The 18,017-nt window shown below is 37.3% G+C and overlaps 1 protein-coding gene across 1 annotated transcript; it reads left to right on the top strand.

The window, feature by feature from the left end:
• The first annotated feature begins 5,075 nt into the window (after positions 1-5,075).
• Positions 5,076-16,751, top strand: LOC133518472 (procathepsin L-like). The gene is made up of 5 exons (XM_061852178.1): positions 5,076-5,564; positions 10,961-11,093; positions 13,511-13,725; positions 14,579-14,683; positions 15,697-16,751. Exons 1-5 carry the CDS (start codon positions 5,117-5,119, stop codon positions 15,846-15,848), a joined length of 1,053 nt encoding a protein of 350 aa, XP_061708162.1. The 5' UTR covers positions 5,076-5,116; the 3' UTR covers positions 15,849-16,751.
• Positions 16,752-18,017: the final 1,266 nt, after the last annotated feature.

Genomic DNA, 18,017 nt, shown 5'->3' on the forward strand with positions numbered 1-18,017 from the left:
GTCGAATAAAATTTAGACTTTAAACTTTTTCACAATGCAGTTTTAAATAAGTTGAACCATTGTTATAAGAAGTTTTTTCACTTTGAAACGGTGAAGTTTTATTCTACTTTCGAACTTTCTCTAAGTCGACTTTACATTATCAGATCATTTTACTTTGCACTATTTGCAAATTCAATTACAATCTTTAAATGTGTCGTTTGCAATCAAAAGGTCCCACTTTGACGCTTGTCATAAGGTCGCTTTGACAGGTTATTCGTATAAATATACAAGCAAATCTCGTCCTTATGGTAAGCTACAAAGTGGGACTTTTCACTAGACATTGACACAAATCTACAATTCAAGGTCACAATACAGGTAACAATAAATACTAATCAATGTATAAACTGACTGAGTTGGAGAGGCGCGGAACGCGAGGCACAGGACAGGGGGCCTACCGGGAAAATCGAAATTCGCAAATTGCGGGGATCTTTCTCTTTTACTCTAACTAAGACGTAATTAGAGTGACAGAGAAAAGTGCCCGCAATAGGGTTGTTTCCAATTTTTTGAAACGCTTGTATTACGTTCTATATTAACTAAAAGTTGCCCTAAAATTCAACTTTTATACTAAAAACGGCTTTAAATATGTTAAATTAACAAAATATATTTTGACAGATGCTTTCGCGCCCAAAATGCTCTTTGAAAATTGTGTGACGTCACAGTTTACGGTTTGACACATAATAACATACACACGTAGAAGATACGAACTGTCAACTGACATTTGTCATTTGTTGTTTATCGCCTAACTATCAACAGTGCCAATCCGAGAGTTGTGACGTCATCGTCATCAGAATCTTCAATGACGTTTCGAGTTTGTTCACGTGACGTGTGGCAAAAGATATTTTAAATTCAATATTTACAAAAATATGGTCATTACAGGTCCCCTAAAAGTAGTTTAACATGTTCTTATAATCCAAAAGAATTTATTGGGATACAATTCTGTCCTAAGATTTGTAGATGGAAACAACCCTATTGACAAACTTCGATTTTCGCGGTAGGCCTCCAGGAACGGATGGCGACGTTTCACAAAGGCTCTCTGTACCAGTGGAGTACCAGGAGGAGAGGACGGCAACAATGTATAAACACAAACAGACCAGCCAGGCTAAGCTAAACCAGGCCAGCTAAACTTAACCCGAAGCCACGCTTACTAATTTGTATTGCCCTTACCTATAAAGCAAGCGTTTTTTTTGTGCGATAAACATAGCGTTAAACGCCATGCGTTTGCCGCCCACCCGTTTAAATCAGTACCCCTAGTGTAAATTTATTCGATAGCGAAAGGTGACGTACGCGTTTGCGTTAAGTCTCATTTTGTATGGGATATTGAGTTTCAAAAACGTCCCGCTTGGCGTGCTGTTTCTAAATCCCATAAAAAATTAGACTTAACGCAAACGCGTACGTTACATCACGGTATCGAATAAATTTACACTAGGGGTTCCGATAATCTAGTTAATGATCGTATATTGTTTTCGGTAACGCAGCAGTAAGCGCATTGTAATTTTTCCAACATTCCGCATGAAACAATAGCGTGGTTTAATATTATTCTACAATAAATTAAGATACATAGACAAGATACTTACTAGCTTATTAATTCATGGATTTAATACAAATACCAAAGTTTGGAAAGTTATAAGTTTTTTCACTTATAACCCCTTCGGCCGCGTACGCAACCAGAGCTTCGTAACCAGATGCGATCGAAAACTATTTCTGCCTTGTACGAAACCGGTTGCGATCAAAAACTAATTCCGTCTTACTAGTTATCAGTTACGATCGAACACTTTTCTTTCTTGTACGATACCTTTCGACCGTTGATAAAGTCAGCTAAGATTATATTTATACACCTTGTTATACAGTATAAGTACTGTACACGTTATATATCTAGTCAAAAATCAGAACACAAAAATTGTACCAGTTGATAATATTCAAATACTTTGTTAGCAAATACAATGTAACCTTGTTCCTTAAAAGACACTGGCTGACGTGGAGCACTGACATTCAGGATAAGAAATTATCATGAGTATCATGACAAAATATTTGAAAAAAAACCTATAGCTAGATGGCTCAGACATTGGTTTCGTATAAGAACGAGAAGTGTTCGATCGTAACTGGTTACGGGTAAGACGAAATTAGTTTTTGATCGCAACCGGTTTCGTACAAGGCAGAAATAGTTTTCGATCGCATCTGGTTACGAAGCTCTGGTTGCGTACGCGGCCGAAGGGCTTATAACTTACCAGAGGTGGCGGTAAAATTAAAGTCATAGTGTTGTAAGGTTGCCAGAGCGCAACGAAAGGGGGGGGGGGGGTTGAGGAGTACATAGGCTACGGAGACTGCTTACCATCAGGCGGGCCGTACCTATGCTTGTTTGCCACCGACGTAGTATATAAAAAAACTTAGATGTATAAAAAGTTTGGAGATAAGATGTTTTTGAGTTTAACAATTAAAGCACTTTCAGTTTTTATTATTATAAGAGGTAGGAACTTTTTCACTCGTAACCTCGTAGCCCGTAGTCAATACAATAAAAAAGTAGATGAAAGGGGCATATATATGTGTGATAAATTGATAATATTTTTCATTATGTAAATAATTACATTGGTATGGAGAAGCAGTCGTCCACTATCCTCTTAATATTCGCAAAATATAACATATATGCATGCCTCGAACGCTTTTCTGAATCTGAAATGGAAATGTTTCAAAATTGAAAAACTTACTCCATCTATTCAAACTCGGGACGGACGGTAAGATGCAATGAATAAGCACGCCAGTTGCGAACGCTCATTTCCACCCAGTGTATACACTTGTAGCAAACAAAAAGGTACATTTGCAGGAAAAGATTACCTTACTTAAGATAGGACACACTCCTGTGCCTATCACAAAATAGGGCATTGTGGCATTGTGTGTGTGGGCAATGGTGTTTAATTTCACATTTTCCTTCATAAATCGTTTTTTTTCACGAATATTAAAAAAAAAATTTTTTTTGGAATGTAGGTACAATTTGAGTTCTTTTAAATGATACCCCACTTTGACGACCGGTTTGGCCTAGTGGGTAGTGACCCTGCCTACGAAGCTGATGGTCCCGGGTTCAAATCCTGGTAAGGGCATTTATTCGTGTGATGAGCATGGATATTTGTTCCTGAGTCATGGGTGTTTTCTATGTATTTAAGTATTTATATATTATATATATCGTTGTCTAAGTACCCTCAACACAAGCCTTATTGAGCTTACTGTGGGACTTAGTCAATTTGTGTAATAATGTCCTATTATATTTATTATTATTTATTATTATTTATTTATCTATTTACTAGACTTTGAAATTTTTCCCCCTCTTCATATTGGGCATTTTCGGGCTAGTTTGTTCATAACTTGTTCTCGACAGACGACACACGGACAGACAACACGGACACGGACAGACGGACGGATGGACAGAGTCGCACCATAAAGGTTCCTTTTGTATCATTTTGGTACGGAACCCTAAAAAGCATATAGTTTTTCTATTCTATCGATACTGACAAAGCGAGCCGTTCATGTGAGTAACAGGCAACTTCACTTTATTGCATCGGCATTGTTTCGGCATAAAAATGATGTTTCGGCCGAAGTTTCGGTCCCGGCAGGTTTCGGCATATAAATCTTGTTTCGTTTTAAGTTGAAACTTCGGCCTGAATTAGAGCAAATCCAAACTTAAGGTTGCGGTCTCGGCAATTAATCCGGTTTCGATCGGACACTAAGTATTTAATTAGCTCGCGGGGACAAAATAAATGCTTAGCGTGAGCTATTTTATGAGAAGTAAGCTATGAGTTCTAGCGCTACTAGGCTATTATTCACAAGCCTATTTAGCGCATCGTATCAGAGGACCAGAACCCCTAGTGTAAATTTATTCGATAGTGTGACGTTTGCGTTAAGTCTAATTTTTTATGGGATTTAGAAACAGTGCGCCAAGCGGGACGTTTCGGTAACTCTAAATCCCATACAAAATGAGATTTAACGCATACGCGTTCGTCACGTCACGCTGTCGATTATATTTAGACTAGGGGTACAGTACAGAATACGAGTCTAACGTAGATAGCGCTCGAGTGAGTGCGAATGCGAAAAAAAAAACAATTATATACCAAACTGGTTTAGAAGCCTTCTAAGCTAACTTTGCTTCGACTTGAATAGAACAAAGAGTATCAGTATTAACGTCATATTTTCATAGAAATATGATGACATTACCACATTTTGGCACGCAGAGTTAACTTGGTCCGACACTGTGGTCTTTACAATCCACTAGGATAGGGGTGCTACCGCAGCACAAAAACCGAATTCTCTACCTCACCTACCTTCCTCCCTATCTTCAGACTTGTCTTGCTGTATTGGGGTGACACAAATGGAAAAACATTAATTTCTAATGCCAAGAATGAGTTCATAACTCAAACAAACTGCTTGTGAACCTAGCTTGTACAACGTTTTATTGAATGCAAGTATGGAAATAAAGCTGAGTGCATTTGCGACAAAGAGAATCGAGGAGAATGCAATGGTATGCAGTCCACTTGGTGGTATTGAAAAGGTATGCTGAGATTAGAAAGGCAGCGTAGTGTAGGGGGGGGGGGGGATACCCATATACTACGGTTGTCTAGAAGAGATCGCTCACAGCGATAAGATCGCACGTTGCTATCTTTTATTTACATTGTAAATCTGTTATTGAATTTTTATTTTGTGGTGCAATAAAGTGTATTTAGTTACTTTTTTTTCTGGCTTTCCCCTCTTGTTTGTTTTGGCAGGAGGGATTTTGCCAATGACGACGTTTCAAGACGTACCACGCACGATAAGCATGTTTGATGTAACTTATTTACAACTCTTTGTTGTAGGTATTAAACAGGTGGGTACTTGAATGCGTAGGTAGGTATAAAATTTTAATGTAGGTATGTTTAACAAAACATTTAAAGTATCTACGATAATAAAGTAATTACCCTGAATTCTTTACTAAAAACATTGTCATTGAATTATATTATCAAGCGTTTAATATTAATGGTATTTACGACTTTAGTTCTTATATAAAAAGCAACAACCGGACCAATCCTTATCGCGCTTCGAACCACCAGGTAACATCATGTTTTGTTTTACTTTCTTGCTCGTAATTGGCACTGCCATTGCTTTGAAACTCCCAGATAGAGGACAATTTGACTTGGAGCACTTTGACATACACAGTTTATACAACGAGTACGTCCAGGCATATGGGAAGGTAAGAAATCCCGAAGAGTACCCGAAGCGGCTTGAGATTTTTAAGAAAAGCTTGGAAGACATCAGAGAACGCAACGCTAAATATCCACAAACCGAGTATGGACTCGACCGTTTCTCAGATCTGACCGCCGAGGAGAAACAGCGTTACTTCGGCTCGTTGCCTTTTGACGAAACACTGGAAGGTCTAACGACCACACTGAAGTACCCCCCAGAAGCCATCACGGCTCCTGACGAGTGGAACTGGCGGTTACATAACGCAGTCACTTATGTAAAGGATCAATTAGAATGTGGTAGCTGCTGGGTTTTTAGCGCTATTGGTGAGTGTTTTGTTTTTATTTGTTTTTTTTTTTAATTATTTGGATAAAACATAGCCACAAAAGATTACAGAATCTCTTCCTTCTTGAATAGAGGAAGAGGAAAGGAGGAAAGGTTATATGGTTAAAATACGAGTATTATTGGTTATAAATATTATTCCGTCTTAAACCAATTATTTTAATTCTTTTGCGCTCTATCTTCCAATGCACAAGGGAGTAAAATTTTCATTTTTGGCCCGTGGGGTCCCGGTGCTCTGAATTTTTTCGGGGCCTTGTCAAAGAGGCTGGTGGATGCCAAAGGGGACGTAGAGTTGACAGCTTCCTCGCACAGCGCATTAGTATTGCAATTCAGCGGCGTAATGCTGCCAGCATCTATGGCACCTTGCCAAGGGGTGATTTTTTAATTTACAAAACAGATATTCTTTACTGCTCACCAATATGAAAAGAACATAATGACACACAAATTAAACACACAACTTAGACTTTGGTAGACAACGGCCGGTCTTATCGCTAAAGAGCGATCTCTTCCAGACAACCTTAGGGTAGTGGAGACAAGTTAAAAAAACAAGAAATGTGAGTAGGCGATGCAGTGAGTGAAAGAAGTTGAGATGTAATAAATCCAAAATATACACATACATAAATAGCAAATAGTATGAACTACATACACTAAATACAGAAATAAATATCATATATAACACATTTACGAATATATATAAATCACCACAATGCGGCCAACAACATTATAAAGGGAAACAGGAACAGAACATAAAATAACAATACGGAAGTGATAAATAATATTCTTTTACTTGAGTTTTAAAAATATTAAGTGATTTAGCATGCCTTAAGTCAGAAGGTAATGAGTTCCACAACCGAACTGCCTGGAACGTAAAAGAATCTTTAAAAAATTTAGAAGACGATGACTGGACTTTAAGAATATAATTTTTGGAAACATCTGATAGATTGAACAAAGCTAAAGCGGTCTTTGAGATAGCGGGGAGTTGCAGGATTAAAAAGTATGCTATAAAGAAGAGAAAGAGTGTGAAGGTTACGTCTACGCCGAATAGGAAGCCACTTGAGCTGCGAACGAAAGCTAGACACATGGTCGAATTTGCGCAATCCAAATATGGAACGTATAGGGGAAACTGGGGAGGGTTGATCACCCCTTTTGATTTTAGACTAAATTTTTTAAACGATTAGCAGTATTGAAAAGCTTTATAGACCATACGATTCAGAATTTATCTATTTATGAATACTTTGAATTAGAACAGAATTGTGCAACAATTTAGACCGTTATTTAAAGAAATGCCATTATGTAGACTTTTACCATGTGTCCCCTGTATAAGGGAGACATGTTTACCCCTGGTTGGGAGCCTTGATCCTGGGGGATCAAGTCTCCCAGGTTCTGGGGACACATGGTAAACAGATTTTTACCGTGTCTCCCCATACCAGATTCTCACAGATTATATAACCCGAATCGGAACTAGCAATGCATCTAGAATTAGGTAAACACAAACGAACATATATATACTGTATCTTTCATACTTAGCAGTTATATTTCCGCCAATAAGATGTCTTGATGCGAAAGGGATCAAGTCTCCCATGCTTGGGGACACATGGTAAATAGATTTTAAGTGACAATGCCATACTTTGAGGGTTGATTTCACGTTAATTTATTGAGTTGATCAACAGGAATTTAATCTATTAAGAAATCAAACACATAATGATCCGTATCTTTCAATTATTAAGAAGAAACTAGTTATATTTTCGAAAAAAGAACACAAAACTGGTAATCAATTTTACAGTACATATTATGGTGCTACTTTTCCCCACTAGTACGTAAATTAGCACATTATGTAACTATGTCGAAAATTTAAAGGGTCATATGTACTGTAAAACGTTGTAGGATACATGTGCAAATAGGTAATTCGTAACTCGTGTCAAATTTCCTATTTTTCGCACTTGTATCGTAAATAACTATTGTGCCATCAAAAAATCAAAAAGAAGTAGCAAACATAAAATTTCTTCTAACAAGTACACTTGTCTGTAGAATAATAATTAAAAAAAGTTTAATTGTTTATAAACAAACTTCCAAACAATCATAATCATTACTGTAAATTGCTCTTATTTATCATTACCACATTTGGAGACTCAAGTAACAAGCTAACTATAATCTCAAAAGTTTTAACAGTCTAGAAATGCCTAATTTGCGAAATTAAACATCTAAGTAATAATCAACAACAATAGCTAATACTTAGCTATATTATATTAATCAGTCTTCATCAAAAATAAGTTACTATTTGGCTTTAAACACTTTAATTGTAATACCAGCTAATACTTCTGATTCAGCATTTTATTAATCTTTCCTTATCTATCAGTATTCTTTGTTTTTAACCTTCTCTGGTCGTATATTTTCGACGCATGGTTTCCTAAAACAATAAAAAATTACAGCATTATGAAACGTTTTGTTCATTACTAAGTAGAGTTGATCCTTTTAGGGGTGACATGATCCCGGGATCATGTCTCCCCCAAAGAAAAAGTCGAAGTCTCCCCATACATACTCAGGATATAAAACATGGCGTGATCGAAACTTACGTTCGCGTATTTCAATGAAATCAAAGTTAATTAACACTTCAATAAACAACAAATAGAATGATCATACTCACTAACAGCATTTCTATCACATTTTACTTAATAAATCCAGTTAAAACTTACCGAATATTAAATACAGCACGCAGCAAATTTTTCATAGTCCGCCACTTGCAAACCACTGACTTGTTCCAAACGGCGCCATGACAGAACGTGAAGTTAGGAACGAATTAATGAGTGTTGCTAGCGTAAAAAACTGTATGACGTCTGGTTAAACTTGAAATGAAGATTACCAAGTGTCCCCTAGGGATCGACCCTCCCCACCTTCTGATGTTCTGAATACGCTCCAATTTGTTGAGTTGCTCTTCGGATATATCAATATGGGACACATCAGCATAATCCAAGATCGGGAGAAGCAACGTCTGAGCAAGCGTAATTTTAGTGGGGATGGGAAGATAGTTACGGAGTCTTCTCAGGAAAGCCACTGACGCAAACATCTTCCTGCTAACTTCGCTAAGCTGGGGCACCCAAGAAAAAGTGCTATCCATAATAATACCCAGGGTTTTCACATAGGGAGGGAAAGGAATCAATACTCCGTTAAACATTATTGATGCCATTGATGGGATATTATTAAAGTCTACTCTCGAAATCAGTCTGGGGCTCCCAATAACGATGGCTTGAGTTTTACTTGGGTTTTTAATTTAGTTTAGGTTCAGTTTTATTTAGTTACGTTTAATTTGTAAGTTTTTATAAAAATATATAATTACTTTAGGTATGGTACATTAAGTTATCATATAATTATTATAGATATAAAGTTATACAAACACAAAAATCTTAACCTAAACTGAACTAAATCCTAAATCTAACCGACACCCAAAAACTATCCGCACAACTCGCCCCGCGCCCCTCCAAATGCAAAGGAGCCCATCACGCTCGCTACGTTGCCACGTTGAACTGCGATGGACAACCTTAAAATAAACCTTTTATATAATAGTTATATATACATATTTGTTTCTTAATTTTCATATTATGACTCGTTAACTTCGCCCTCATTATAACGAGGGGCAGGCGTAGGGATTGCAAACCGGATTGATTTTCAATCCGGCCGGATCCGGCCGGATTTTGGCCATGATCCGGCCGGATCCGGCCGGACCGGATCCGGATTGGTATAGGGATATTAAAGTTAATTAAGTGACATATTTTTCTAGTTTTTTGCGTAATACGTATTCCTAAATCTATAATTTGAAGTTAATAAATAACTTCTTAAAAATAAAATAGAACTTAGTAGTAAAAAGTGTTACAATGTCAATATCACTTTAAAAACAAAATATGAAATCGGTTTTTATTATATTTAACCATTCACAAGTACTCAAATTTTCGATTATATTTATGAATTTGAGTAGTTTACAAAGCCTGATGATGGGATTTGGGGTGGGAAATGGAAGTCCTTGAAAGGACAAGTTTTCGTAACTGTTCTTTGATTGAATTCTTTGTAACGTTAACATCCATTCTAGTAACAAAAGAAGATATATATTTTGCTCTCATTTTTATGTGCGTGAAAGTAGTAGAATGTATGATTTAAAAAAAATGTTGTTTAGGGATATAAGGGCAAATTATAGGGAACGACATACGACACAGCGATCTCGTGCAAAAATAATAGAGTGTAGGATTAAAACCATCGCGGAAAGAGACTCCCTAAGAAAAGTTACATGGATCAAGTAAAGAATTGGCTAGACGTAGAGTAGCACGTACGTACGAAGATGTAGGAAATTGCATAAAATTGGATGAAATTGTGAAGACAAAAGATTCCATCTTAAATTTGAATAGAAAAGAATCTAGATCTACTAAAGATTATCGATATACATATATATGATGAGCTCAACTCAAGTCGGTTGAGTACCGGCGACTTAATCCTGTTCATTTGTTTAGTTTTAATCTTCTATCACAACATTATGACATAACATTAACCTTCTCTCTAGCATAAATTACAAATGCCTTCCATGGCATCTCCATCCTTTAATTATTCCTTCTATTACAGTATTTATGTAATCGTCATATCATGCCACCAAAATGAAAGAAGAAGAAATTCTCTCCTGTTCCCAGTTATCGTCATAATAAATATATTGTTATCTCACTATATTTAAACTTTTCACTAGTTTTTTGTTCTATCCAACTTTATCTCTCATCCGTCGCTTTTTCCTCACCTAAAACGCACAGCGCGTGCTGTATTTAGGCGTCTTTTTTATTTTACCGGATCCGGTGATTTTTACCGGATCCGGTAGCTCCTGAAAAGTGCTGGATCCGGCCGGATTACCGGATCCGCCGGACCGGATTGCAATCCCTAGGCAGGCGTGATTCACTTGTATTCACGATACTTTCTACGGCAAACCGATATAATGATTAAACTAGTTTAGTATAAGACAAGACAACGTTATGTGCGGATGTCATCTTACGGTTGCTTTTGTAATTAACAATATTTAAAGCAATATGACATATTTGTTTTAAATCTCCCCGAAAGTAAATACTTAAATTATGTTTTCTCGTCTATCTTTTCTATGCTATAAACACAGAGAAGAAATATATACTCAATACAATAATGTTCACTTCTTCCTTATCCTTCGCAAGACGAGAGGACCTTCTGTAGTACAGTGTTGGCCGAACGTTAATTGCAATTGACAAATAACCATTACAAATTGAACCGTAGCGTTACAGTTTACGGTTCAATTTGTAATGGTTGATGGTCAATTGCATTAACATATCGGCCAACACTGCTGTAGTGCTATATCTACTTATATTGTACTACTTTTTCACAGGGAACATAGAAGGGCAATACGCAATTAAATACAAGGAGTTGCTATCTTTCTCGGAGCAACAGAGCGTGGATTGCGTTAAGCCGTTGGAGTCCAATAACAATTGCTATGGAGGGTGGCCGCACCGCAGTATGTGGTAAGTTCGGCTACCACGAGTTAGACACTGACCTTCGCTAACGTCTACGCAACTTACTTTCTATACATATCGCTCTCACGAATTGGCATTTTAATACGAGCGAGATGCATAGAAGAAAGTTACGCACACGCTAGCGACTGTGTCAGTGTCAAACTCGTGGTAGCCGTAAAGTATAACTGTTCAACTACCCAGGGGTGGCCAACTTGATTAGACCCAAGATCTCTTGTTTACTAACGAAACCCTGTGCGATCTACCAATTACATACTTCTTGAAACCTTAAATGAAACTGGTCTACGTATTTATATTTTTTGCCTTGCCACGATCGACTGGACTAACAGTCGCGATCGACCTGTTGGCCACCCCTGAACTATACCTACTTCACTACATCTCTTGCGTCGAATGATGGTTCCTATGTTAGTTCTTCAAGTCTCTCTTGGTTTGTCTTAATTTAAAGAATAATTGAAGTAATATGTTTTCACCGTAATTTTATTACTTAAATTATTTGTTTCTAGCGAAATTAAAGTGTTTAACTTCCAAAATATGTCTAAAAACATTTCACATGACAGCTACTTCATGTAAAAATGAACTGTCATATGAAGCATCATTTGACGTCCATAAGTTATATACTAATATAAATAAATGAAATACTTATAGTTATTTGTGACACCTCTCTAATAGTTGCTTGAGATAAAGTGTTACTGTTAGGGCCTAAATCTATCCTGTAATCGGGTTGGCAACTGTTAAAGATTTTTTGCTACTAGTCGTCTGTAATGGTTCAATTAAGATTTCGTATACTAACTCAACTATTATATTATTATTTTTTACGCTGTATACATCTATAAAGAATTTGACCAATCACGTGCCGCCGCAATCCCAGACATAAATAGTTGCTATTTCATGAACATTTCATTCAACGCCCGTTTATAATTATATCTTATCTACTGAGATACTTACCTTCTTCCTCGTGTTGTCCCGGCATTTTTGCCACGGCTCATGGGAGCTTGGGGTCCGCTTGACAACTAATCCCCAGAATTGGCGTAGGCACTAGTTTCTACGAAAGCGACTGCCATCTGACCTTCCAACCCAGACGGTAAACTAGGCCTTATTGGGATTAGTCCAGTTTCCTCACGATGTTTTCCTTCACCGAAAAGCGACTGGTACCTAAACATCAAATGATATTTCGTACATAAGTTCCTAAAAACTCATTGGTACGAGCCGGGGTTTGAACCCGCGACCTCCAGATTGAAAGTCGCACGCTCTTAGCGCTAGGCCACCAGCGCTTCCTACTGAGATACTTACCAATTTTCATTAATTATTTCGGTTTTATTGTATAAAAAAAAAATTTTAGATGACTCCTAGAAAAATAATTGTATACAATACTGTTATAATCAAGCTTTTCAATCTCGTACCTTACTTAGGCAACTCAGCAACCTTCGTTGCCTAAACACGGTACTCTAACTCGACTGAAAAGCTCTCTATTATATCACGATTGTAGGGTTGTACCTGTCTCTGAAGTTATAGTTTTTTTGTTTTATGATATTAGGTTTAAAGGATATCCAGGACATACAATTACAAATAAAATAAGAATTCGACACTTTTCTTTTTATTTATTTATTATGTAACACGATTTTTGCCAGTTTTTGAGCCCTACTCCCCTCTTATTATTACGTAAGAATCTAAAATAATAATATTTTTTTGGGAATAAACTATTTCGATTTATTTGAATTTTTTTTATCATTCATTTTTTATAAGATTGTTATCAATCCAGGATCTTAAACCTAAATTAATACTACCTAATTAATATTATTCTTAAATAATTATCAACTCAAACATACATTCTTGCAAACAAGGTGACCAGAATAGGCAAGATCCCTCACAAATAGCTTTTTGGCCTTCTAGGCTCTTGTAGCTCCATAACCCCTTCATCGAGCCTGCTCATAATATAATGAATATAACATAATGCGTCCATAACGCTGACGCGCGCGGTGTCAGCCCAATATCAACCTTAGTGCATTCTGAAAAGGTTCAGAGGGCCTACCGCGAGCCACTTTCGACGTGTTGCCTCCCTGTCACGCTTTCGTACTAATTTACAAGTGCAACAGAGAGGCAACACGTTGAACGTGGTTCGCGGTAGGCCCTCAGTTCACGACGACGCGTCCCGCTTGATAGGTGTGGCGTTCAAACGCTTAATGCTGAACAATACGTTTAATAAATTTCATTTAAATTAAAACAAATTTACTAAAGTTATTGCGTAACAAATTATCCTCAGTTAGCTCAGTTTGAAAACATCCAACGGGACGTGCCTATAGCTAGCCAGCCGTGTGTTCCAAGTTGAATGCGCTTCGCTCTTTCAGTCGTTAAATTAACATATTTTTTTTTGATATTAATGTTATTTGTTTTTTGCTATTTATTACCAGGCACTATGAGGTTGCCGGCATTACCGATGAATCACCCTACACAGTAAGGTTGGAGAAAGATTATCCATATTTTGGGTACACGGAGAACGTATATTGCAAAGAAAGAGAGAAAAGAATGCAAGATACAAAAATAGCCGTAACTTCGGTCAAAGTAATTAAAACGGATGAAGAAACTTTGAAACAACTATTGTACGAAACCGGGCCTTTGTCAACCGGTAAGCGATTTGTAAATATTCCTATAATTTTTTAAATAAATTCAAAGTGAAAAATTCAGTGTCTCGGGTGAGCCTCGAACTCGTGACTGGATCAGTAGCTCATCGCTCTGTCAACTGAGCTACCGAGACACGACACGAGAACAGCGAATTATTCCACATACAGGGAGGGTGTGTTTTTTAATTTACTTAAATTTTATTCATAGCTTAAAAATTACCAACGCGTCTGCTTGAAACAATTTTTTTTTTTTTTTTAATTTATTTAGAAAACAAACAGCCTTTTACAAATATATTTAAAATAAATGAACTAAAAATAGGCCTAAAGTTTCCTACATTACTAAGAAACTATTACATAGAAATGTAAATTACGCAATTATAAATTACCGGTTTAGTTGTGTACTACATGCAAGTAAGGTATATTTTTTTAAGCATTTTTATTAGTATCTTTCTTTAACTGGGGCGTAGCCAAGATGAGACTCGTTAACGCTACGATAACGAAACGCTATCTGTTTCTCTATGACTCTTCCATATTAGTGCGATAGAGACTGATAGCGTTCGGTTTCGTTTCTCTGCGAACAATTGTCATCTTGGCTACGGGGCCAGACAGCGTATCGTTCGCTACCATGGCTACAGCGCAAATAATCAGTATCTTGGCTAGGCATCTTGATTGTGCTCAACTTTAACTCACCCTTTCTATATAAAGCATACAAAACGTGTTCGAAACGATACAATAATACGGGTCTAATAAAAGATTGCTCTGTTAGAGCTTAAATTTGCCTTAAAATTCTGACTAGTTACTAATTTGGGACATTTTCGTAGACACGAGAAGCTAAAAAGTATGAACTCTTTTTTTTAGCTATGGATATGTCCAACCTGGAGGGCTACCACAAAGGCATTATTCACCCGCACGATTGTTACTACACACTGAATCACGCCGTGCTGCTCGTTGGATATGGGATAGGTAATTATCTATGCAATTTACCAACGTATTATTTATTTTGTTTTTAATTCTTTCACCGCCAAAGACTCAACTCGTCAACTGACGTGCGCGGTGTCAGCCCAATATCGACCTTTGTGCATTCTGAAAAGGTTCAGTTCACGACGACGCGTCCCGCTTGATAGGTGTGGCGTTCAAACGCTTAAATGGCTAATATAAGGGATTTATTATATTCTTTTCCGCTGATAGAGCAAGATCCCAGAGCCGCCAGACCTTACTTATTATCTCATAACTAAAATGCCATGAGAATGTTAAGAAAAGTTAGTAATATTTTTACCAACCTTTAGCACCTTGTACCGGACAAATGGACGTTGGGCCAATATAGCAAGTATGCAGACATTAAAAGTACATACTAATACTGTATTATCCCATACATTTTATTCATCAGAAAATGATGATGATGATGATATCCTCCCAGACGTATCCGTCGACGGCGATATCCTGACAAGAAGTAAGGTCTGGCGGCTATCGGCGCGCAATGGAGTTGGCAGCCTCGCTAACTTCGTACACTCGGCCGTTTGAATTTCTTTCTCAATCTTGCTAGTTATATACTATATAACTAGTAAGATTGAGAAAGAAATTCAATATACCCCAAGAAGGGACATGTGTGACATACGGCCCGATTCGAACTTTAAGATACGTTAAAAAATTCCTAAACATACGATATGGATTGGATATGTCAGTGTCAAAAGAGACGTACAGAAACGCCACTTTTGACACTGACATGTCTAATGTTTGAAGTATCTTAAAGTTCGAATAAAATACGTGTTTTTGATACTTTAATTTAGCATACCAATGGTCTGATGATGGAGACAAACGGTTAGCCCGAAATTCTCTTGTAGTATGAGATGTGATACTCGTACTTAATACTTAAGCTTAGTAGCTTGTGTGTGTGATGGTGATGATATTACCGTAGCTAAATGTGAAAAGAGTGTAAAACACTTCTCAGTTATTAAAGTTTTAATAATATTTTTCAGAAAACGGTACCAAGTATTGGCTTGTCAAGAACTCCTTTGGGTCTGATTGGGGAGAATTTGGCTACTTCCGTATTCTACGAGGAGTAGGAGCATGTAGTATAGGCATACGGTACACTGCTATGGCCACTGTAGAAAAATTACATAAAAAATAACTAAAAAATTCTAAATTTTATTTCACAAGTAACGCTTAGTGAAATTGTAGCCCGAACCATATCGGACAAGTGTGCGTAGAATGTATAAATAAACCCTCACAAGAGACATCACCGCTGTTTTAACAAATACCAATTTTGCAAGAGATTGCAATGCGAAAGTACCTAGGTAACCCTAGAGTTATCACACACACGACAGTATTTCCATCATCAGTATCATCACCACATCTAGATGGTTGCTGTCCTCAGCTGTAAGTTTCTTCAGAAACTTTTTGTCTCGACTAAACTGTGGAATGAACTGTTGCCCGCTATTTCTGGACCCATACGAACTTTGGGTCGCGACCTTAAACCTTTCAGAAAAGGGCGTACTGAAATCTTAACCATCAGGTGATTCGTCTGATCGTGTGATTCCTATCTCATATAAAAAACTGCCATGCTGTAGATTCTGTAGACGATATTACGTACTTATATCTCAACTGGCAGACGCCGAAAACAAGATAACGTAGATCTCAACTGCATGGCAGATGCCGAAAACAATACAACGTAGATCTCAACTGGCAGAAGCCGAAGACAACACAACGTAGATCTCAACTAGCAGACGCCGAAAACAACACAACGTAGATCTCAACTGGCAGACGCCGAAGACAACACAACGTGGATCATCGTCTCCTGCACTCCTGGCGGTGCTCTACCTCATTAGCCCCTGCTGTCGACCATGAGACTTGGCGTGAGCCCTCTGTACCACTGTGGTACCAACAATAAAAGGAGAAGTTATACCGCACTGTACGCATATGCTACGCATGCGGTGTGACGTTTCCTACAGGAATTTAAACATTACAACGCGCAGCTATAGTTTTTGTTAGGCAAACTCTTGACTTCTTGAAATACAATCCTGATAGTAATACATTTTTTGGATTTATTATTATTTAACATTCCCTAAACCTAACAACCTATGGCTGGCAAACAAGGACTTAGCCCGCCTGATAATAAGCGGCTTAGATGGTAGTTGATTTGAAAGTTTTTTTATTATTATGCAAAGGTAGACTAAGGGGCTGTTTCACAATGTCCAAGTAAAGTCCTGAATAAGCTACTGACGAATAAAGTCATCGTTGGCGTTTCACAATCTTCAAATAAGCTTAACCGATAGATAAAGTGCTAAGTTTTGCAGGAAGTTTTATCTAGCAGTTAATTTATGTGTTAATTAGCGATCCAATACCTTACTCAAACTTTGTGAAACAGGCCTATAATATTATTAGCCAGTATTAATAAACAATGGAACTATGAGTACATAGCTAGGGCTTCTATTAGTTTCCTTATTACCAAATGAAATACGAATCGTCTCCCAAAAGACCCCTACATTATTGTCCCCATTCCTGGATTTATTTGAGCCTCACGGCAACATTACACGCATTATTCCCACATATGTTGCCACGTGGGAAAACAAGTTTAATAAAGGTGTCCATTTCTGGATGAGGCCAGGGAAACTTTTCACATGGGTTTTTCTGGAGTATGTCCAATCTTGACATAATTTGGTGCGCGCCCGAACTGCTCTTGCGTAGATATGAAATGTTTCTAGCAATTCATTAATTAAGTACATATAGCAAACAATTTAATTTGCTTATATCAAGGAGGTTAATATGTAGGTAATACTACTACTACCACTCCGCTACGCTTCGCTAGAACGTTAAATTTTGTGTAACTTTTGCCCCAACTTATGGCATTTGAATCAAGGATTAAGTCGGGTTATTCGGCCTTCTGTACTTCTCACTACGAGTATAGTAAAAATCTAATGCACTCGGTAAAACTTTGCTCTTACGTCATTTTAAATCTGCACTTCAGTCTTCCTGCATATGCCTGTTTTACTGTTTAGAAGTTTGACACAGTCGGAGGCAGGTTACTTGCAACTAACTTCTCGGGTGTCTGGCGTGTGTGTGAAGCGCTTCAGAACTTAAAAGTTTTGAAACCGCAAGACTTGGTAGAGATATTCTTTAGTATTTGATTTCATACATTTTAGTATAGTAGATTGTTAACCAAGGGATGAAATCCACTCATTTCTGTCGAGGTAGTTTGGCGCCCGAACGCAGTGTTTATTTTGAATACGAGGAAAGTAAAATACTTTACTACATACATACTTTTATAATATTTCTTGAGGGAGCTTTTAATTATAAATTT

This window comes from Cydia pomonella, chromosome 5 (genome assembly GCF_033807575.1).
Source record: "Cydia pomonella isolate Wapato2018A chromosome 5, ilCydPomo1, whole genome shotgun sequence".
Taxonomy (NCBI): Eukaryota; Metazoa; Arthropoda; class Insecta; order Lepidoptera; family Tortricidae; genus Cydia; species Cydia pomonella.